This window comes from Gracilinanus agilis, chromosome 6, assembly GCF_016433145.1.
Source record: "Gracilinanus agilis isolate LMUSP501 chromosome 6, AgileGrace, whole genome shotgun sequence".
In the NCBI taxonomy this organism is placed as follows: domain Eukaryota; kingdom Metazoa; phylum Chordata; class Mammalia; order Didelphimorphia; family Didelphidae; genus Gracilinanus; species Gracilinanus agilis.
This window is the reverse complement of record NC_058135.1, coordinates 256,546,403-256,570,659: the sequence shown is the minus strand read 5'-3', so window position 1 is coordinate 256,570,659 and position 24,257 is coordinate 256,546,403. Positions and strand designations below refer to the sequence as shown.

At 41.4% G+C, this 24,257-nt stretch overlaps 1 protein-coding gene across 1 annotated transcript in view; it reads right to left on the bottom strand.

Annotated features, from left to right (window-relative positions):
• Positions 1–22,928, bottom strand: part of PRRG4 (proline rich and Gla domain 4) — a 26,888-nt gene extending 3,960 nt beyond the window's left edge. The window contains exons 1-5 of the mRNA XM_044680841.1: positions 22,806–22,928; positions 21,595–21,707; positions 13,833–13,996; positions 11,489–11,537; positions 8,990–9,122 (exon numbers count right to left, since the gene is read on the bottom strand). Coding sequence (XP_044536776.1) covers positions 8,990–9,122; positions 11,489–11,537; positions 13,833–13,996; positions 21,595–21,697 — 449 coding nt within the window. The 5' untranslated portion in view covers positions 21,698–21,707; positions 22,806–22,928. The remainder of the gene's footprint in view (positions 1–8,989; positions 9,123–11,488; positions 11,538–13,832; positions 13,997–21,594; positions 21,708–22,805) is intronic.
• Between the last annotated feature and the right edge of the window lie 1,329 nt (positions 22,929–24,257).

Below are 24,257 nucleotides of genomic sequence, written 5' to 3'. Positions count from 1 at the left end.
AAAGGGAGAGAGGAGAAAAGGGGTGGGGGAGGAGAGGGAGAAGGGAGACAGAGGAAAGAGAACAAGAGAAGGAAGAAAAAGAAGAGTGGAGAGAGAGAGAGGAGGGGAGACTGAGACAGATATAGAGGGGAGAGAAGGGGGTGGGGGAGGAAAGAGAGAGGGAGAGAGAGAAAGAGAGAAACAGAGGGAGAGACAGACAGAGGGAGAGAGAGAGACAGACAGAGGGAGGGAGAGAGAGAGAGAGAAGGTAAGGAATCAGAGAAGAGAAGCAAAGGCTTGGCTAATTAAAAAACTGAGTAATCTTCTCTTGAATAACTGATAATGGTCTGTTGGTGAGGCTAGCACAAATGTTTAGAAGGCTCCACACATGCTTCCTCCTCTGTCAGAAATCTGGAATGTCTTTGTAAATGCTTGATCAAACAATGCAGGAGACAAGTCCTCTGTTTGCCCATAAGGCTCAGGTAGGGCAGATAAAGCAAACCAATAGAACACCTTTGCCCTAAGCCAATGAATCAAGCAAATGACAAGCTCTTATCCTAAACACATTCCAGGTTGTGCTTTAATCACAAGTCATCCTAAAGCAATTTGCCTTTTCATTGTGAGAACAAGGGAACAATTATTTCAGAAAGTCAGTGAATGGCTCCAGTGTTCTTTACAAGGTTACATATCCATTGTGAGTAGAAGAAGAAAAAACCGCTCTGAATATTATTTTCTAGAAACACTATTATGGGGTCATTTAAATGAATTCACAGTTATCTCCTCTCAAAATGAGGAATATCCCATTAGACACTTTCCCCACAACACAACTAAGAAATGAAATGATCTTATATCATCCAGTTATCTGGCATGTGCTTACAGCCAGGATGATATAACAATGCTCTGATTTCAACTTTCAAAAAAAAAAAGTAGGCCCTGAATACCATAGTTTCCCCCAAACTTTTCTGCCAAGCGTCCTCTCTGGATTTTTAAAAAAATCCTTAAACTTTGTCTACATTTGGATTTCAAAGTCAGGGCACATTTTATCTCACAACAATCTTCTGCCCTTAATCTTTTCTCCAGAACTCTACACAAACAGGATTGCAAAGAAAGAATGAAGAATGGCTTAACTGGGGACCCAGGAAGGAGTTAGAACTCAAAATTTATATTGGCTGTTACCCATTCACAACAAACCAACCACTGAGAGACAGCTGGGAAACCTCAGCCTCTAGCCTCAAACTGTAGAAATGTCCCCAGCCCTGGGAAACCCCACAAAAACCCAGACCCTGTTGGGAGGTTGTAGCCCCATCTACAGTGACAGGAGCTTACAGGGCACTAAAGCTGGGCAGAACTTGCCTGGTGCTCCAATACCTAGGCCTCCCCAGCTATCTTACCCCCCCCCCAAAAAAAAAAGGGGTCTAGGAAGTTCCAACCCTTGCCAGGCTTCAATGAAACAAGCAGGACAAAAAACAGGTTTAATTTAAGGAATGTCATAGCACGGCCACTGGCTCCTACTATGGCTTTCCAAAGACCTGGCATGGGGCCGGCCCCCTCCTCCTGAGGTCAAAAGTTCTGCCAGTAGAGTTGCTCCTCTGAGTTAGATAACACAAAGTGGGGCATTGTTTCCTGAAAGCCACGACTGGAATACATGTGTTACCAAGGAGGAGAGAAGGCTGCCTGTCTTTCCCCTGGCTCTCTCCCATTAGCACACACAAATATTTTATTAATTCAAAAGAGCTATGGTTTCATCAGCGTAGGTTCCGCTAGAAGGGAATTCTAAATCTTGGGTCTATGGATAAGTTGAAGACTTTGAGACTTAGAAAGGTTTAGAGATGGGGCAGTTGGGTGTCTCAGTGGATAGAGAGACAGACCTGGAGATAGGAGGTCTTGGGTTTTCAAATGTGGCCTCAGACACTTCCAGCTGTGTGATCCTGGGCAAGTCACTTAACCTGAATGCCTCCCCCTTATTGCTCTTCTGCCTTGGAATCAATATTTGATATTGATTCTAAGACAGAAGGTAAGGAGATTTTTTTTTAAAGAAAGGTTTAGAGATTGGCACAAAGCTGGTAGTAGCCCCTTGGCATGCCAAGTTCAAGTCCACTGCTCTTTCTACCTACCATCCCACCCCCATAATGAAATCCCTAGTTACTTTAACACTGCAGAAACTCAAAGGATATGATTTTTAAAAGATGTGAAATAGCTCATTAGCGATATCCTATAATCTACACAGAATAAAGATAAGCACGACCACTGTATCACATTTCCCTTCATAGCCTATATAGCAGGGGTTGGCAATGTATGGCTCTCGAGCCATATCTGGCTCTTTTGAGGGCCAGATATGGCTCTTTCTGCAGGAGCCATAAAGTCCATTTTTTTTCAGGCGCTGTTACAGGAGCGGCACTGTGAGCATTGAAATTACATTTTAAAAAATGTGGCGTTTATGGCTCACACGGCCAAAAGGGTTGCCGACCCCTGCTATATAGGAATGCTTCAGGAAAAACAAGTGAGGAAAGAAAGAGAGGGAAGAGAAAAGGGAAAGATAATGGAAGAAGGATATAAAATGAAGAAAAAAATATTGAGGCAAGAGTATAAACGTTAGCAAATTAAACCAGAGTTAGACCATCTGACTCAGATAATCAGAAATGTTGTAAACAGAACCATATAGGAAGATGCAGTTTTTAGAAATGTTAAAAAAAAATCTTTCCTTATTACAAAAGTAAAGAGAGAAGAAAAGAATACAGACATGTGCCATATTTCTCTTGCTAAATTAGATTGGAAGCTCCATGAGGACAGGGGCCATTTTTTCCCAGCACCTAGTCTAAAACATAGTAGGTTCTTTGATGATTGAGGCTAGAGGACTATGGTAAAAAGGACAGGATGGAGTAAAGGGGTTCTTAAAAGATGAATTTTGTCTTTGCTGTTCAATCTTTCAGGCATGTCTTAACTTTTTTGTGACCCCCTGAACCATAGCACGCCAGGCCTTTCTGTACTCCACTATCTCCTCAAGACTGTTGGAGCTCATGTTCATTGATTGCATGGCACTATCTATCAATCTCATCCTCTACCATCCCATTCTCCTTTTGCCTTCAATCTTTCCCAACATCATGGTCTTTTCCAATGAATCCTGTCTTCTCATGTGTCCAAAGCATTTAAGCTTCAGCTTCAGTATTGGACCTTCCAGTGAATAGTCTGAATAAATTTCTTCACATATTGACTGATTTTATATTCTTTCAATCCAACGAACTCTCAAAAGTCTTCTCCAACACCACAATTTGAAAGCATTAATTCTGTGGCACTCAGCTTTCCTTCTAGACCAGCTCTTATAGCTGTATTTTGCTACTGGGAAACCACAGCTTTGACCGTTGTTGACAAAGTGATGCCTCTGCTTTTTTGTATGCTGTCCAGATTTGCCATTGCTTTCCTTCCAAGAAGCAATTACCTTAATTTCATGGTTGCATCTCTGAGCGCAGTGACCTCTGAGCCCAAGAATATAAAATTTGACATTGCTTCCATTTCTTCTTCTATTCTCCAGAAAGTGATGGGACCAGTTGTCATAAGCTTGGTTTCAGTTTTTTAGTTTTATAACATTAAGCTTCAAGTCACCTTTTATACTTCCTCTTTTACCCTCAAGAGGCTTCTTACTTTTTCACTTTCTTCCACAGAGGGTTATTGTTTGTATATCTGAAACTATTGATATTTCTCCTGGAAATCTTAATTCTGCCTTTTGATTTGGCCAGCCTGGCGTTTCTCATGATGTACTCTGCACATACTGATACAGCCTGGTCATAATTCTTTCCCAATTTTAGTTTAGTTTTGTTTTTTAATTTTAAACCCTTAACTTCTGTGTATTGACTTATAGGTGGAAGATTGGTAAGGATAGGCAATGGGGGTCAAGTGACTTGCCCAGGGTCACACAGCTGGGAAATGTCTGAGGCCAGATTTGAACCTAGGACCTCCTGTCTCTAGGCCTGGCTCTCAATCCACTGAGCTACCCAGCTGCCCTCTTTCCCAATTTTAAACCAATCATTTGTTCTGTGTTCTAACTGTTGTTTCTAGACATGCACGTGGGTCCCTCAAGAGACAATAAGATGATCTGGTACTTCCATCTCTTTGAATACTTGCCACACATTGTTGTGATCTACACAGTCAAAGGCTTCAGTGTAGTCAGTGAAGCAGAAATAGATGTTTTTCCCCCTGGAATTCCCTTGTTTTCTCCATAGTCAAGTGAATGCTGGCAATTTGGTCTCTAGTTCCTTTGCCTCTTTGAAAACCAGCCAGCTCTTCTGGAAAGCATTGGTTCATATACTGCTAAAACCTAGCTAGTAGAATCTTAAACATAACATTGCTGGCAGGTGAAATTAATGCAATTGTTCAATACTTTGACCATTCTTTGACATTACCATTCTTTAGGATTAGGATGAAAGCTGATCTTTTCCAATCCAGTGGCTACTGTTGAGTTTTCCAAACTTGCTGACATACTGAATGTAGTACTTTAACAGCATCATCTTTTAGGATTTTAAATAACTCAGCTGGAATTCCATCACCTCCACAAGCCTTATTGTTAGCAATGCTTCCTAAGGCCCTCGTGACTTCATTCTCTAGAATGTCTGGCTTTAGATCAGTAACCACACCATCTTGGTTATCAGTGATGCTAAGCTCGTTCATATGTTTGAGACTTCTTCTTAATCTCTTCTGCTTCATTAAATCCTTACTATTTTTATCTTTTGTCATGCCCATTATGGCATGAAACATTCTCTTGATATTTCTAATTTTCTGAAAGATCTTTTGTCTTTCTCATTCTATAGCTTTCTTCTATTTCTTTGCATTGTTCATTTGAGAAAACCTTCTTCCCTCAGCTTGCTATTCTCTGGAATTCTGCATTTAGGTGGGCATATCTTTCCCTCTCCCTTGCCTTCTTTCCTCAGCTATTTGTAAAGCTTCCTCAGACAGCCATTTTGCTTTCTTGTTCTTTTTCTCTGGAATGCTTTTTTTTTTTTTTAAAAACCCTTACCTTAGAATCAGTACTGTGTATTGGCTCCAAGGCAGAAGAGTGCTAATGGGGGTTAAGTGACACACAGCTAGGAAGTATCTGAGGCCAGATTTGAACCTAGGACTCCCATCAACCCAGACCTCTAGGCCTGGCTCTCAGTCCACTGAGCCACTCATCTGCCCCCTGGGATGCTTTTTTTTTGTTGCCTCTTATACAATACTGCAAACCTCTGTCCATAGTTTTTCAAGCACTCTATCTACCACATCTAATGCCTTAAATATATTACTTTACCATCATCTCTTTACTTTTGGGTTGATTAGTTGTGCCTCACTTTCTGTGACCCCATTTGGGATTTTCTTGGCAAAGATACTGGAGAGCCATTTTCTACTCTAGCTTAAATTACATATGAGGAAACTGAGGTAAACAGGGTTAAGTGTCTTGCCTAGTCACATAGCTAGAAAGGGTCTGAGGTTGGATTTGATCTCAAGTCTTCCTGGCTCCAGGCCAGGTGCTTCATCCACTATACCAGCTAGCTGCCCCTATATCTCCTATATCTCACATTTTTGGTTTATCCATACTATTTGATTTAATTAAAAATATTTCTCAGGCAGCACTCCTCGTGAATGCCTGAGATGGAGTCCAAGGAATAGAAAGCCCCCAAAACAAAAGAGTCCTTGACCTAAAGAAGTCTGCATTCTACTATCCCCAAGATGCCTTGACTTGGTGATGAAGCTATATCTGGCAGGATGGATGATATATAGCAGCAGAAATAATGACAGCTTGGTGGCATTAGGAGCTGAGGATGGATAACTATCAAATAGGCCTAATGAAAATTTCATAGACTAAAGAAAACTGATGGAAGGTCTGTAGATTTTGAGGCATGGATGGGTAGAAAGAAACTTATTTGATGGACAAAAAACTTATTTGACCTTTACTCTGCACATTCTTTTTATTATACTGGCATAGCACGACCCAACCATGAGCACAGAATATTCCCACGCTATTTATGTCATTTTCTTTCTTTAAGGAGTATTTTGTAATTACATTTCTATCAGTATTTTTTATGATTTGGTTGATTGATTGCCAGAGACTCTATGGATTTTGTAATTATTTGGAAAGGAATCTATGTGAACTACTGAAGGCCATTCCATATATTCCTACTCATTGACCTAAAATTTAATGGAAACAATGGATTACAACACTAGCGAGGTAAAAAAAATGCAACATCAAGAATGGAAATTGTTTATTTTCTCTCTGTCTCATTTTTCTCTGTTGGTGAAATTGGAATACTCTGAATCCTTTCCCTCCAACTAGGGTTCTTCACCGAAGGTCTATGAACTTATCAGGACATTTTAAAAAGACATCTCTTTCTAGATTAATTATTAACTTTTAAAAAGTTTCTAATGGGTCCAATGGATTAGGAAAGTTATTTAGGTTATTCATGGCAGATGAAATGAATTCAATTTCTAAAACTTCTTGCCTTTTATAAAGTAGATGTCCTTGGCAATCTCTTTTATGACAGCAGAAGATACTGATCCAAAAAATGGTAAGAGATAAAAATGCCAAACACCTCCTAAAGAGAAAAATGCTTTCCCTGACAGAAAGAAAAGACAATTTACTTATTTGGAATATTATTATTATTACGCTTTACAACAAAACTTTGGCTCTCTTTTGTATTTACCAAGTTCACATAAGTTGACCTTATTCAACAACCATTAATTAAACATTTACTTTGTGTTATGTGCTTAGTATATAGTCTGTTCCCAAGGCTCTGTCCCCACATTCTCTACCAACTCATCACTGCCAGACAAGAAGCATTTGTTGATGCTTACTATGTAGGGATAGGGACTGGATTTCTGAGTTCACTGGCATTGGGGACATACACAAGAACTCTTTTATCGATACAAGTCAGCATTCTCTTTGCTTCTTGCAGTCTTAGAGAGATGCTTGGGAGATTTAGAGGTTCCTGTGACTTGCCCAGGGTGACAAAACCAGGTTTAGGGAGAGGTGAGATCTAGGTACTTGGCTTCACGGCCAGTTCTTTATATATGATAGCATTTTAAAATTTAAATTTATGCAATTAAAAAAAAACTCAACCACCCTAAACTTGGACTTTTTCCTAGTCTGAGAAACTATCAGCGAACATGATTAAGTACATGAAATGGGAGTAGGGAGAAGAAGCCTTATTCTCACACCTACTAGGGCTGAGACATTGGATAAAGAAGTCACTTTTGACCATTTTACAGATGAGAATCCTGAGGGTCAAGCGTTACCAGCTGCACTCTCTATGTCACGGGGCTTTTAGGAGTAAAATAAATTATAAGCCTTAAAGACTTGTATAAATCATTTTTGGCAAAAGGAAAAAGAGTCATGCTGAATATTAGTAGTCATCAGTCCAACCCATTTGGATGAATTGCCCAAAGGCATAAACAGCTGGTTTTGGGAAACATTTCAACTGGAACCATGATGTCCTACAGTTCTAGTCCAGGGTATTTTTCATTTCATCCTATTCTCTCATGTGCTTGTGATGTAGGGTTACAGTAAGAAGGGATCTCAGAATCTAACTAGTCCAACCTGCTCATTTTACAATAAAGAAATGGATTAGAGATTTTTGGTCAAAAAGACAAATCACTGGCAGGGATGCAACTCATAAACTTCTCAGACCAGGAGTTAAGGCAATATTCTTGTTAAGAAGGGATCCAATTTTCTATGGCCTGTTTAGCTGACTAAAACAGTGGTATGCCCTAACAGATTGAATGATAGCTTGAAAAAAAAAAGCTGCCCTTTATATATTGCTTTAAGGTTTGTAAATTGCTTCACATATATCATCTTATTTATCTTCAGAATAATTCGGGTGGCAGGTGCTATTATTATTCCTATTATTTCCTATTTTCCTATTTTAATTCCTATATCAGATGAGCAACTGAGCTAGACAGAGGCTAAGTGACTAGCTGAGAGGACAGGATTCAAATTCTGGACTTCCTGACTCCAGGTTCAATGCTCTATAATACCTAAAAACTACTAGGGTTTACAGAAAGATTCCTTCAGCTACCAATGAAGAGCCTGCATTCTGGCACATTGAGAAGATAAATGACTTGCCCATGACCATATAGCCAGGATGTGGCAGAGGTGCATTTGAACTTGGGTCTTTCTGACTCTGAGAAAAGCTTTCAATCCACTTCGGTCAGTGCTGTCCAACTCAACTAGAAATGGGGGCCACTAATCTGTTCAAAAGAATCCTAGCAGGTTACAGGTTTCCAATGAGTGTTTAGCAGTTTGCTGTATTTTTATTTATTTTATTAAATATTTCCCAATTATATTTTAAGCCTCATCTATAAAATGGGGATGATAATAGCACCACCTTCCAGGAGCACATGAGATAACAAAGAAAGAGTGCTTTGTAATTAGTGAAAGGAAGCTGTTGTCTTGTATCCTGTTTTTTTTTAACCCTTACTTTTCATTTTCAAATCAATACTAAGGATTGGTTCCAAGACAGAAGAATGGCAAGGGCTAAGCAATTGGGGTTAAGTGATGCATCCAGGATCACACAGCTAAGAAGACTCTGAAAGTAGATTTTAATCCAGGAACTCCCATCTTTAGGTTCGGCTCTCAATCCATTGAACCACCTTGTTACCTTTCTGTATCCTATTAACAGCAGATCCAGACCTGTTATCATCTAAGTTAACTCACCAGACTTTAATTTTTTACCAGCTGAATGTGTACCAATTATTATGCATTTCTCTTTCATATGCAAACCATAAACTGTTAAATCTTTAAAATTTTAAAAAATAAATTGCTATTGTTGTTGTTGTTATTGTGATCTGCTGGTCTCATCTCCTGAGCTGATGGTGTCAACCTAACTTAATCGTTAGGTCCCAACCTATTGTCCATTCCTGTCTCCTACTCACCCTTCTGAACCCAGATAAAATATATGTTAACCCCAGTTTTCACCATAAGAATGGGGAAGCCTGAAAATAGCTAACAATACAACCAGACTAGGACCAAATTCACAGTTATACGTACCATGGCTGCCTTCTTCTTGTACATTTGGTGATGCAGAGATAGTACCCAAGTAATGCAGTGACAACCAAGAACACTCCAGCTGCAATTAATCCAGTCAGAAGTCCCATAACATCGATCTTCTCTCTCTCACCATCTTAAGGGAAATTATTCAATCACATCTTGTCAATATCCCCATAGCAACTGCAGAGCCCATCTATAATCCTGAGTTTCTTCTAAATCTAAGCATAGGCTCTGAATATTATTTTAAAAAATAATGTCAGCACCAAAGTACAGTGCCTTGCATGTGGCAGATGTTTATAAAAATATTCTCATCTGATCTTCAAAACAACCCAGAGACAAAATGACTTGCCCAGGGTCATGTAGCTAGTAAGTAGCTGAGGCAGGATTTGAACTTAGGTCTTTCTGAAGGTAGGCAGCTAAGTGGCATAGAGTGGTATAGAGCAGGAGTCTGGACCTGAAGCCAGGAAGACTGGAGTTGAAATCCTGCCTTAGACACCTACTACTGTGTGATCCTGGACTAATAAATTAACTTCTGCCTGCCTCAGGTTCTTCATTTGTAAAAAGTGGAGAGAATACCACTACTTTTCAGGGTTGTTACAGGGATCAATAAGGTAATATTTTATAAAGTGCTCTGCAAACCTTAAAATGCTATATAAATGCTATTATGTTACTAATTATTTATTACTAAATTATTATTATTACCAAAGATCCATTGAAGGTAAATCAACCTCCCTGACTTGGTTTCTAGCATAACACTTAAATTATTTTGTAATAGTTAAAATTAAATCACGAGGCTGCTAGTAGCTTTGGTAGCTTTATTACATCAAAGTAGTGATAGTAAAGAGAGGGAAATGTAGGAAAGAGGTAAAGAGTTGCTTAGCTTAATACCCTTATTTGCTGTTTGATGGATTAAAGCTCACCACCAACAGGGTTTCCTTAAGGTTCCAACCTCCAGCCAGAAGAGCCCCGGAGAGAGAATTTTATTTCTTAAACCCTTACTTTCTGTTCTTAATAACAACTCTAAGACAGAAGAACAAGGGCTAGATAAATGGGATTAAGTGTTTTGGCCAGGGTCACACAGCTAGGAAGTGTCTGAGGCCAGACTTGAACCCAGACCTTCCCAAGTCTGTTGCTCTAGCCGCTGTTCCTCTTATTATCTGCTTAAATTATTATTATTTTTTGAGTTAATATTTATTTCTGCTTTTTTATAATGATACAATAGCACTTATATGTTAATATAATATTAATTTATATAACAATATAACATAATACAGATAGTAAATATGTAATAAATTAAAAATCACTTTAATGCCAGAGCCCCAGCTATCATTCATTCATACATCCTTTTTGAATTTGATTTTGCTCTTTTGATCTAGGATTTCATTGATATTGGAGCTATTCCATTGGTGAGAAAATTTTCTCTTCCCATGCAGATTGGCAACAATTCTGTAAGTGCCTATTGATAGCATGTGACACAACGAGGAAGCAAATCCTAGAAACAACAGCTTCATTTGGGAGCAAGCACCAGGGTAAATGTGATCATCCACTTGGGGTAGGGCCATTGTAACAGAGTCCTTATGGTTTGTGGGGCCCTACCTGGGGGAAATGAAAGACAACCCGGCAAGAGCAACAGCTGGAGACGATCAGCAGCGATAAGAAAGGATCGGAAGGATCGTCCTCTCTGAAAAGCTCTTATCTCAGCCTCACAGTCTTACTCTAGCCAACCCGCCGGCATGCGGCAGTTCAAAAAGATTAAAATATTTAGCTGCTTGATTCGGATAGAGAGTACTCGACTTGTACTAATTCAAGTCTGGACTTTGCCTCTTTTCCCTCTTGAATCATCAAGAGTCACTTAGCAACATTCTGCTAGCTGCAAGTTTATTATCTCACTCTTCTAGCATCTCACCAAACTCGATTTTCAATATCTGGGTATTGGAACTTTGCTTCCCGCTCATCTAGGCCAGTGATTCCCAAAGTGGGCGCCACCGCCCCCTGGTGGGTGCTGCAGCGATCCAGGGAGCAGTGATGGCCACAAGTGCATTTATCTTTCCTATTAATTGCTATTAAAATTAAAAAAAAATTAATTTCCAGGGGGCTAAGTAATATTTTTTTCTGGAAAGGGGGCCGGAGGCCAAAAAAGTTTGGGAACCAATGATCTAGACTCTCTGAGTCCATCACTGGTAAGTCAACTATCCATTAGAAGCATTGAGCAAAGGGCAGGTAGGGAGTACACTGGAGAGAGTGCTAGACCTGGAGTCCAGAGGACCTGGGTTCATTCTGGCCTCAGACACTTCCCAGCTGTGGGATCCTGGATAAGACACTTAACCCAGATTGCCTATTGCTCTTCTGTCTTAGAACGGATAACAACCCAGAAGGTAAGTATTAAAAAAAAAATGAAACAATAAGCAAACTAAATGGATGGATCATTAACCACAAAAATGATGTTTATTACAAAAAGGAGGAGAGAAATGAATGCTATTTACTCTGTTTTTAACTCACTTGAGCGGGTGCTTGGTCCTCGAACTGAATAATCCTGCCAAAACTCCATCTGTAAAAGGAAGCTGAAGTTTAGTGAGGGAGAGTATATTTGCTAATGATCTTATTTTTATCTAATGATTTTATTTAGCCTAGTACTCTGACCAACCAAGGAGAAAGATATGATCTAAACTAAGGCTGCTCACCTCAGGGAACATGCTACGGTTTGGCCCTGGTTTACCCATGGAGATGACCGAATGCCAGGCGGTAGCTGTCCCAACCCATTTCTGCTGTCCTTCTCTCATTCACCCCGACTACGATTTGGGTGAGTGAGCTTCGGTGATGACTCATCTAATTAATTAGAAGAACTCCATCTATTATATATAATATATATTATATATTATTACATATAATTATTATATATAATATATATTATATATATAAGGATCTATTATCATGGGCCAGGTGCTGGGAATACAAAACTCAAAAACCCCTCAAGGAGCTTATATACTGCAGTGGGAGACATCACATATCTATATATGGAACAATCCAAAATAAATATGAAGTAACTGAGGGAAGAGGGTGTACCAGTGGCTGGGGAGGAATGAGAAGGGCTTCGTGTAGAAGAGCTGGCGATCGAGTTGAGTTTTTGAGGAAATAAGATTTTAAGAGAAGGTGAAGACAGAGTCTATTTCTGGTGTAGAGGGAGACCCTGGCAAAGATTCAGAGATGGGTGGCAGAGCAGTATGAGGGGAGGGAAATAATGTATAATAAAAGTGGAAAGGTAGATTGAGACCAGATTAAAATGCTTTAAAAGCTAGAGGGAGTTTATAATTGATCCTAAAGGCCAATGGAGTTTAACTGAGTCAGAGAGTGATTGTTATACATGAATTTTAGGCTGGGGGTGGAGGGCACCATTTTAGGGACTTTTAGAAGGATGTGTTGGTATGTGAGAGGCTTGAAGGAAGGAGGCAACAAGTAGGTGGGAATTGGAGGCGTCCCAACTGCTGCCCCAGACCGAGGTACTGAATGAAGTGGGGTGACTCAGAAAGAATGGTCTCTGCCTAGTCTAGGCTAGTTTGTTCAAGGTGAGTTTGCAGTTGGATAGAAGTCATAAGGGCCTCAGGGCTAACCAAGAAAGGCCTATCTACAAGGCATTCCTATGGTCATTATGATTTGGGAGAAAGGGCCAGGACCTCAAGTTACCTGAATAAAATGAGAAAAGATGGCAGGAGTGCACAATCTATCCTTTGTGTTCCCTGTCCCTCGTATCAGGCTATCAATACTATGTAATGAAAGATTGATTAAGCACGATTATAGCAGTCGACGGAGTTGGGGCCTCTGGTCTCCCAAGAATATTGAGAGAGGCTCCTAACTTATTCATGAGAAAAGCAGAACACACACAAGGCAAAATTGTTAGAGGAAATGTAATTGATCTGCAAAATCAAAGGTTGTGGGTAAAACACATTTGGCAGCTATGGGACCTATTATTATAGGGAGAGCCTCCTTTGGTTGTTTATTTCCAAATAGGATAGAGGTCAGGCAAGAAAAAATTTAATTAGACTTACAGAATAACTTTTATAATGGGGAATTAAATAATGATGGAAGTAATAAGAGGCATCAGAGAAATTCGTCCACTCACTCCTAGGAAATCTTTAAAAATGGCTCCAACAGATCTTTTTCGGGAGCCATGATTGTCTTTAAATAAAAGAAATATCAAACCCACGTAAACAGGATGAATCAATACTCTGGTAATTAGCATAGATCTAGTACCTAAGAATATTAGGGAAAAGAGTAATTCAGCAAGTTGATGGTTTAAAAGAGTCTTAAGACTTAATGATAAGAATGAATACAGTTTCAGGGCAGCTAAGTAGCACAATTGGATGGAGAGCCAGACCTAGAGACAGGAGGTCCTGGGTTTAAATCTGACCTCAGACACTTCCTAGCTGTGTGATCCTGGGCAAGTCACTTAATTCCCATTGCCTAGCCCTTACCGCTCTTCTAACTTGGAATTGATACTTGGAATCCATTCTAAGACAGAAGGCAAAGATTTCTTTAAAAAAATTTATATAATTTCTTTTTTTATTAAATTAATTAAAAAAACAAAACCCTTACCTTTCATCTTAGCATCAATACTATATATTGGTTCCAAGATACAAGAGCAGCGGCAATAAAGGTTTAACTTGCCCAAGGCCTCACAGTTAGAAAGTATCTAAGGTCAGATTTGAATAAGGGAACCCCCCTCTGGGTCTCAATCCATTGAGTCACCTAGCTAGCTACCCTGATGGTTTATAATTTCTAAAGAAAAGACTTTTATATGGAATAACTACTTAATGTTTCCAACCAATTTGTGAAACAGCTAAATTACCGTTTTGTCTTCATCTCCAAATATTTCCCTGGCTTCCTCATAGTTGCACAGTTCCTCATTACACTCTCTTTCCAGATCTCCAGGAGTGAAGAGTTCCAAGTCAAATCTGTTATGGAGGAGACGTCTATGGATGAAGACACTGGCTTCTTCTTTGGATGTAAAGACTAATGAAGCAATAAAAGGTTTTAAATGAGGACCATTTAAAATCAACAGTCAAATTACCTTCTCTCTAAAAAAAAGCTAGCATAGATTTAATAGTTATCATTATCTCCATTTTACAGAGAGAGAAACTGAGATCAGAAGCTTGTGTTAGCTTTTGTTTACAGTGGGGAAAAACATTTCCGCTGTGGCGAAATGATATCTAACTTCTGACTGAGAAATCTGTTGGAGTAAATGTATTTTCTTCCAAAAAAGTAAAATATTAATAATTTGAAGGACATTCATTGAATCTGAAGGAACATCTACATGAAGTTGCTCAGTACATAGAGGTAGGTTTACATTGCTCACCTCCGCTACCCCCAAAACATACATACACTTTGCTGGAGGGGACCGTGTGGGTGTGTGCAAGGGCAGCTCATAGGGAGAAAGTCTACTGCTAAGTTTTCATTGTGAATATTTACACCTCACAAATGAGAAAACCCTACAAATTAGAACTTTAACCATTGTTTTGCTGATTGTCTACTTAAGAGATGGAATAAATCTTAAGAATGCAGATTAAACCTAAAAATATTTTGCCCACATTTTTCTTTCCTTTTTCTTTTGGAGATTCAGTTGGTAAAACATTTACCTGCACAAATCTGATCATCAGTACAACATAGTAAGTTGTTTTAAAGACATACTCTTTGTTTTTAGATGCTCATTTAATTAAACTAATCCAAGAGGGTCTGAAGTCCACAAGTAAGGCTTTCCCCTGCTATTTTCTCAATTGAAAAATAATCTATACAGTGGCATAATAAAAGAGCATTAAAATGAGACTCTCCATGATCTTGGTAACTCACAACCCTCTTGGGTCTCAACTATAAGGATGAGAGGGTCAAAGGAGAAAGACATTAAGGTCTCCTCTAATTCAAAGCTCAATAATTAAATTATAAGAAATTCCAACACCACCTACCTAAAAAAGGGTCAAAGTTTCCTCTTTTATTAGCCAATGTCTCCATTAATCTTTACACAACGGTGAAGGACAAATGTGATAAAGGTACTCACAATCCAATTGCATCCTCAAACTAGGAAGCAGAATGGTAAAGTGGATAGAGGGCTAGGCTATGCACTGAGAAAGATTTGGATTCAAATTCTTCCTCTAACAGTTTCCCTTAAGGCTTAACTGAAACTTAAAGTTTTACTAGTTTAAATGGTTCTTGGTAGCTTTGTAAACCCATAACCTCTACGTGTGTGAGGTAATTCTCTAGGACTAATCTACTGGAATTTCCACGACAGAGGCCTTTCCCACCTTTCTTACGATCATCCTTACAAGGCAGGCAAAGCAGATAATCCTATCTCCATTTTTACTGGTGAGAAAACTGAGGCATAGCATGGTTATGTGACTCGTCCAGGGTCAAAGAGTTCATATCTGAGAATAGTGTTTGAATTTACTTCTTCTGACAATTAAGACTCTTTTCTTTGAAAATTTATATTGACATCTTTTGTTTTCACATAGCCTTCATCTCTGAATATATCCCTCACTACTCTGAAAGTCATCAAAGAACAAAGTCAAAAGAACAAAAAATAAGAAAAAATAAGGGAAAAAATAAGAAAAAGTCCATTTCAATAGAACTGACCAACATATCAGCTGAACAATGATATATTTGATACACCCGAGTCTCCCGCCTCTGCAAAGAAAGGAGTGAGATACAGTTTCTCATGTCTTCTCAGGTTCCAGGCTTAGACCAGAGCCCTTTGCATTATGCCAATCAATTACAGCAATATTTTTTTTTTTTACAGATACTTTGGCTCAAGTACAAAATTAGCCTGTATTAATAGTTAATAGTAGGACTTGTGATTTTTTTTTTTTTATCAGTGCAGGTACTCCCCCTGCTGGCGTCCACCACAACACCGCTTCTCTCTAAGAATGATTTTTCTGAGTTGGGACCAATCTTCTGGCAAGGAATATCTTCAAATTTACAGAGGAGTCTGATCAAGAGGATGACAGACATGTGATCCATCGTGAGCATGATGGATGACAATTATTGAAAGCTTTATGGCAACAACCCTATGAGATGGGGACTCTGGGCCCATTTTACAGATGAAAAAACTGAAGCTAATAGAGGTAAAGTGATTTCCCCATAGCCATAAAGTTTATAAATGTCAGAGGTAGTTTGGTGCCCTTAGGCTTCTTGGCTCCTGGTCTAGTACTCTTCCCATAATGATATTTTGCTTCCTGAGACAGAATTACACAAAATCACATTCCTGAGGTCAAAAGGACCATAGGGGAAAGACAAAATAAATAGAAAATTTACTGATTTTACTCTTCAGCTAATTTTTTAAGTGTCTATTTTTAAGTGCCACCTCATTGCCTCCATTGTTAACTTTTCCTAAGTGAAAAATATATAGCAAATGAGAAGCAGCTCAGGATAGAACAGAGTATTTGGACTTGGAATCTAGTCAACTCGACTTCTTCTGTTCCAGGTCTAATATTGACTGGTGGAGTGACCTTTGGCCACCCATCCTCATTCCTGGAATGTAATATGAGAATAGCACCCATCAATGAGCTGAGGTATTTGTTGTGCTAATTAAACAACACTGTCCAACAGCTCTGAATCTCTTGGAAAGCCAGTTTACACACTGGGAATGGTTGGGTCTTATGCTGAAACTGGGATAGGTCTGTTGGGAGAAAGTGCCCCCAAGTCCCTCCAGAAAGGGGGATCAGTACAGGGATTGAGAGTGATGAAATATAAATTACTTCCCATTTCTGATGTCACTAGAAGATCTCAAGCCCCAGTGAAGGAAGGGAAATTAGGGATGATCTCATCTAGGAGTTCTCAAACTTTTTGGTCTTAGGATCCCTTTACACTCTTACAAATGATTAAGGACCCCTCAAAGAGTTTTTCTGTATGTGGATAATATCTATTGATATTTACAGCATTGGGAAAAAATTTTAAATCTTTAACTTCCTAGTATCAATTTTATATTTCTTTCATTCTCTGTGACTCTGGGCAAGTCACTTAACCCCATTTGCCTAGTCCTTCCTCTTCTGTCTAAAGACTTGTTCCTGGGACAGAAGGCAAGGATTTAAAGGGGAAAAGTTCTGGGTTCAAATCCAGCCTCAGACACTTACTAGCAGTGTGACCCTGAGCAAATCATTTAATCTCTGTTCACTTTATTTCCCTTAACTATAAAAAGAGAATATAATAACACCGACTTCACACGGTTCTTGTGAGGATCAATGAAATAATATATGCAATAATGTATGCTATACAACTATTGTTCTTGTTAGTCATACTTGACTCTTTGTGACCCCATGGACCATACTGTCCATATGATTTTCTTGGCAAAGGCACTGGAAGGGTTTGCCATTTCTTTTTTCTGTGGATTATGGCAAACAAAGGTTAAATGACTTGTCCAGACTCACACAGCTAGTAAGTGTCTGAGGCCAGATTTGAACTCAGATCTTCTTGATTCTTTCCATTGAGCCATCAAGTTGCCTCATAAAGCATGGTCCTAGCAACACGCTTAAAAAAACAAACAAACAGGGGGCAGCTGGGTAGCTCAGTGGATAGAGAGCCAGGCCTAGAGATGGGAGGTGCTAGATTCAAATCTGACCTCAGACACTTCCCAGCTGTGTGACCTTGGGCAAGTCCCTTGCCCCCCATTGCCTACCCTTACCACTCTTCTGCCTTGGAGCCAAGACAGAAGGTAAGGGTTTTAAAACAAACAAACAAACAAAACCTTAGCTTCTGTCTTGGAATCAATACAAAGAATTACTTGCAAAGTAGAAGAACACTAAGAGCTAGGCCAGTGATGGGCAACCTTTTGAGCTTGGTGTGTCAAAATTCGCCAAAAAACTGAGCATAACTCGGGTGGTGTGCCACTTTGAGAAAAAAACCATAATTTCATGATATTTTTAGTTTAAATAACAAAAATGTATAATTGTAATATGTAACTATATTTAATAAACCTAAATAGGTAAATTAATATAGATAGAATTGCTAGCTATGATGTACAGAGTGTCTACACTATACTACGGCAAATATTTCATCCTCGGCACTTCTCCATACGCGGCCGCATGTGGCTGCGTGTCATCAAAAATGGCTACAAGTGTCAGTGCTGACTCACATGTCATAGGTTTGCCATCACCAAGCTAGGCAACTGGGGTTATGTGACTTTCCCAGGCTCACACAGCTAGGAAGAATGAAATACCTTTTTTTTTTTTTTTTTAGTTTTATCTTTATTTTATTGCAACACACTTTTGATTCCCCCAACCAGAATTCACTCCCTCTCCAGTTTGCATTTATTCTGCCTCTGGCTATTGTCCTCAAACCCTACTCTTCGGATACATAATTTGGGATTTCTTTCACATCTGCTCTTCCCTTCTAACAAACTCCATTCATTTCTTCCCAGTGCCTGGCACAGAGCGGGTGCTTAATAAATGCTTGCGGATTGATTGACTGATGAACAACTCCACTCTCCTAGGATCATATTGCTTTCCTATCTTCATCCAAATGAGGCTTCCCTCTCCTTGGTCATATTTCCCTTTACAGTATCTCTGTTCAGGGATTCACACCTCCAGGAATTCTTCCTTTGCTAGAGGAGGTGGAGAGTGGGGAGCTCAGCCTTAAATGCGTAATAAGAAGATATTTTACTCTACTGGCTACAGTAGCTGGGCTGGTTGGCTTTAAGCACAGGCTGTGTGGTCTGATCTGTGTCAGAACCAGGAAAGCTTCCCATTCTGATACCTGAAATGACTTTCGTTGAGATAAGGCATCATTCCCCGGTTAAAATGGAGACTGTCCTGGGAAGGGTAATGTGTTGTTCTTCCCTTTGAAGGAGCCATCATTTCACTGGTGTGGGAGCTAGAAGGGCTCACGGAAGCCACCCATTCCAATCCTCATTTTACAGTGGAGGAAATGAAAGCCCAAAGTGACTTGCTCTGGGCTCCATGGCCAGTGCCAGAGCCAGGGGGATGAATCAAAGACCTCTGACTTCAGAGCTGGTCCATTGTACCGAGAAGTCTCCCAACCCTTTCTTTCTTTCTTTTTCTTTTTTTTTTTAAAAACCCTTAACTTCTGTGTATTGGCTCCTAGGTGGAAGAGTGGTAAGGGTGGGCAATGGGGGTCAAGTGACTTGCCCAGGGTCACACAGCTGGGAAGTGTCTGAAGCCAGATTTGAACCTAGGACCTCCCATCTCTAGGCCTGACTCTCCATCCACTGAGCTACCCAGCTGCCCCTCTCCCAACTCTTTCATAGCTTTGTAGACAGCTCCTGTGTTGCTGTAGTCAAAAGATTTCAACAGCTGGCATGCAGCCCCTCAGAATTTAGCTAGACTGAATCCCAAATGAAAGACAGAATTCCACCTCCATGTCTCTATTTGGCACCTTTCCAGCTTGGGCAGGAGGCCCTTCTAGGGCTTATGCTCTTTATCAGAGCTTTATCAATCATTTAAAAATTAGTATGGATTCATTCAGTGGATTCTTTCCAACTGCTGGCTATCTAAAGAACAAGTTTAGATGGGAGCAGAGAGGAAAAGAAGGAAGAGATGGGTCCAGAACCTAGGATTAGGTGGGCGACTGCAAGGCACCAAACTTTACCTACTTCTCAATTTTGCCTACAGTCAGTCTTGGTTCTGGGCCCCCATTAGATGCTTCTAATGCCCTAGAATTGATGATGTCAGACTTCTGAGTCATCCGCCCCTTAAGCTAGATTTCTTCTTAAATCTGCACCTTTTTACCAGAGTAATCATATCATTCTAGACTTGAGAGCCTGATGCTCCAGTCTTACAGATGAGAAAGCCGAGGGCTAGAAATGTTGAAGAGATATGTCCGAGGTCACGAATGTACCTAGCTTGTAGTCATTGATACTGGAAGCCTCTATAAAATGAGAGGGTTGGGCTAACTGGTCTTTGAGGCTCTGTCTGGCTCTGGAAATAGGATCCCATGTTTGCTCTGAGAGCAGGAACCTTGCCTTCCTTGGTATCTTCCTTAGCCCCTTTGCCATGTTCTAAACACAGTAGGCACCTAATAAATATTTGACTGATGATTTATTAAGACAGAACTCCAATTGGAACACAGGTCACCTAATTTTCCATGCAACGGTTTGCAATTCTTCTAAACAAGAACCATTAATTATACCTCCTAACTTCTGAAATTTTCACTCACTGTTTCCTATGCCTGGAATACTCTCCCTCCTTATCTTCTTTACCTCTTGTGCTCTCTGGCTTCTTTAACATCCTAGCAAAAATTCCATCTTCCAGAAGAAGCTTTTCCTGAAACTTGTTACTTCTCATGCCTTCCCTCTGAGCCCCCTGACCCCACTTAAAGCTGTATATATCTGGTTTGAGCATAACTGGTTGCCTGTCGATTCCCCAAGTAGACTGGGAGCTCCCTGAGAGTCTTCTGTCTTTCTCTTTGTCTTTACTGGTTTGCATGGTGCCTGGCACATTGTTATTTGTTCAGTCATGTCCTACTCTTCTGTACTCTGTGACCAACTGTCCATAGGATTTTCTTGGCAAGGATACAGGAGTGGTTTGCCAGTTCCTTCTCCAGTTTTAGGCAGGGAGTAAGAGACTTGCACAGGATCACATAGCTACTAAGTGTCTATAGTCAAAACGGAACTCTGTTCTTTCTGACTTCAAGCCCAGTTTTCTTATCTACTATGCCACCTAGCTGCCTGGCACATAACAGATACTTAATAAATATTTATTGACTGATCACTTATTATGATTACCATATAGACCTGACTTGAAGTATCACAAGTGTATTTTCAATAGTTGGGGAAATTTTGCATTCAATTAATCATAAATGCTCACAGGATTTCAATGGACATTTACCACATTAAATCCATGAGGAGAAGCTCTTCAATTTATTCTTCTTCTTAAAACCTTTACCTTCCATCTTAGAATCGATCAATTCCAAGGCAGAATATTGGTGAGGAATAGGCAATGGGGGTTAAGTGACCTGCTCAGGGTCACATAGCTAGGAAGTATTTGAGTTTATATTTGAACCCAGGATCTCCCATCTCTATCCACTGAGCCACCTAGTTGCCTCTGCCTTTATTATTATTATTTAAAACTCTTACCTTCTGCCTTAGAATCAATATTATGTGTTAGTTCCAAGGCAGAATTCTGATCCCTAAGGGCTAGGTAATGGGGGTTAAGTGTCTACGGGGAAGATCCCTTTAACTCTATTAGCCTCAGTTTGCTCCTTTGTAAAATGGGCCCAGAGTCCCTACCTTACAGAGTTGTTATAAAAGCTCAAATGAGATTTTCTATTTTAATTAAAACAAAAAACAAAAAACAAACTAGTTTGCTGTAGTGGATACTGTTGGGCTTGGAGTCAGGAAGATCAGAGCTCTCTGATCCTGCCTCAGATACTTATTAACTGTGTTACCGGGGCAAGTCACCTAACCTCTCTGCCTCAGTTTCCTCATCAGTAAAATGGGAATAATAGCACCTACCTTCCAGGGTTGGGACCAAATGAGATAACATATATAAAGTGCTTTGCAAATGCTAGCTGGTTATTTCCCTAAACAAAGCGAGTTTTTAATTCAAGCATCAGATTTTCCCCTTTTGACTCCGAATTTTTTTTTTTTTTCTAAAAGAAGTGATGCTTACCTTCTTTTCCTGCATGTGTAGACTCTGGGGGACTTCTTGTGCAAGGAGGAAACGCCAAAGTAATAGTAGGCAGAGAGCTGAGCAGAACCAAAAGTTTAAACATAGTCTGGCATCTGTGGAATAAAAGACGTGCATTTACAATAGCTTTTGTCCAGAGCCTCCAGCCAGCGCCTCACTGAGGCAGCCCCGTCTCCCCGCAGTTTTCAGGCCATTCCTGCTGGTCCGCATAGCCCCAGCACAATCGCAGAGGAGGCTTTCTCGGAGCAGCCGGCTCCCTACCACCCTCCCCTTCCCCAGGGCATTCCCAGCAGATGCCAGTGCCGGTACACCCACCACAAAACCTCCAGTCACTTCCTGGGAAGCCCCAGGCGCCCCGCTAGGAGAGGCGGCGGGGTGACCTGGAGTCGCGGGCCCCTCCCAAACAAGCCGAGCGCCCGGACCCCAGCCCTTCGGTAATGGCCAGCCCGCCGCGGCGGGAGGCAAGCGGGGGACCCTAGATTAGGACTATCTAGGCGGTGCTTCCCTCGCTCCCTCCCCCTCGCAAACTCTCGGCTCCCCGCAAGGTGTTGAGATCGCCCCCTGGCAAGTTTCTCTCCGGAAGGACGGGTTAAAAGTGAATTTTTCCCTACAAAGCCACTTCCTCATCTAGTTTCCTGGGCTTCTCCGGCTCCAGGGTCCAAGGATCCAGCTCCCAAACCCAGACTCTTCCCCACTCCCTCCGGAGTTAAACTGGCTCGGATCACAAACTTCAGGTCCTCCCCCAAACCCCTCTCACAGCGCAGGTTTCCGAGGCTCCATTTACAGACCGCAGGCTGCCTAGGTCCCCCCGGCGGGGTTTCTAGAATTCCCCCATTTTCCGCGCTCCCCGTTTCAGGCTTTTAGCAACCCCCCATTGACCCCCATCCCATCTCTCCTCATCACCCGATCACCCGAGTAAGAGGATCCATTTACAGCCCCGCCCCTTGCTCCCCCTCCCCCCCGCTCGCGTCCCCATATTCCGACTTACCAAAGCTCCAGTTCAGAACAGCCCCCTCCCCAGAAGTACTGACACCCCAGTCCCAGACCTCAGGCTTCTCTCCGCGCCGCGCCCCCGCACCACCCCCGCAAGTCTCCCAGGTTACCAAGGCTCACTTTCCAAACTCCAGGCGGTTTTGATCTCCAGGGTCTCGGCGCCCCACTCCCACCCCCCCCCCCCAACCCCACTGAAGTACCTGGAGCCGGTGGCACATGCTCCCGAACCGCGGTCAGGTTTCTGCTCCGCCGGGAGTGGATCCCGGGTTTTGTCGATGACGCCCCCCACTTCTCTCTTCAGAATCAGTCTGAGCGGCGGAGCCTGGGAGCCTGGGCTCCAGATCCTGGGGTTAGCCGGCCGGCAGCCACTCAGCAGCGCTACTGGGCGAAACCTGCTTCGGCTGCTGCGGTGGCGGCTGCTCCCAGACCGGACCGGCGCCCTTGCTACTGGGCCCTCGCGGCGGGCTCCCTGGGCTCTCTCCTAATGGGCGGACCGGTTCGCAGGCGCTTCCTGGAGCGGGCGGAGTCCGGGGCAACAGGGGCGCGTCCCGTGCGCTTCAGGCTCCGCAGGTGGTCGGGCGCTCTCCGGTGTCCCCGCCTCCAGCAACCCGTGTGGCTGGAGGCTGAGCCTACAGGTAAGGTGGCTCCGATCCCCGACTCCCCAACCTGCTGAGAAACTGGAGCAGAGTCGAGGCCCGCCCAGCGCGACGAGCTCAGCTGGGCCAGCTCCAAGTCCTGCGCTCCGGGCGCTCCAGGCTCCCGCTCGGCGGGCTCCTCTTGGAGAGAAGGGCCACACCTTGGGGAGGCCTGAGCTCTGGGACTGTCTCTGCCCGACTGTTGCGGGAGAGGAGGAAGATGGGAACGAGGGAGGGGGCTGTCACTTTAGGCCTCACATCCCATATTAGCCTTGTGGACAGAGCCCTCAATCTAGAGACTGATGACCTGGATTCAAATACTATCCCTGACACTGCTTTAGCTTGTCTGGCCGTGTACTAGTGCTCGACAAATTTCTGGTCCAAGATCAAATTGCTTAACGTCTCCGAGTGGGGGGAGGGAAGGGAGAGAGGGAGTTGGTTTGGATCTTAGAATTTTGGGAAACAAAAATTATTATTACATTTAATTGGGAAAATAAAAAGATCTTTGAACAAAAATTTCTGCTCCATTAATATTATTAAGTCTACAAGTGCCAGGCACTGTGCTAGGCAATGGGTATCTAAGTACCAAAAAATGAAACAATCCCTGCTCACAATGGGGTAAGAATACACACTCATATGTATACATAATATATGTGTATAATAAATATGGCATCTCTTCCTTGGGTTAGCATAAGAATATTTTTATGACATATTAAATATTATTTAATAATAAATATAATTGTAATGTTATTATCACAGCCTATTAAATGGAAATTTTGAAGGAGTTTTGCTTCAGCCTGCTCACAATACCTAAAGATGAGCAGACAGACAGGAAAAGTTTAGAAACCCAGAAATGCATAAAATATATGTGTAGTATTTATTTCATATTTTAAAATTGACTTCATACAATATTTTTATTTAACATTGACCTACATAAAGCCTGTGTCCAAGCACTTAACCCAATTTACAATAAGGTACTGTAAACACTTCATAAAAGAAAAAGAAAAAAAATCAGCT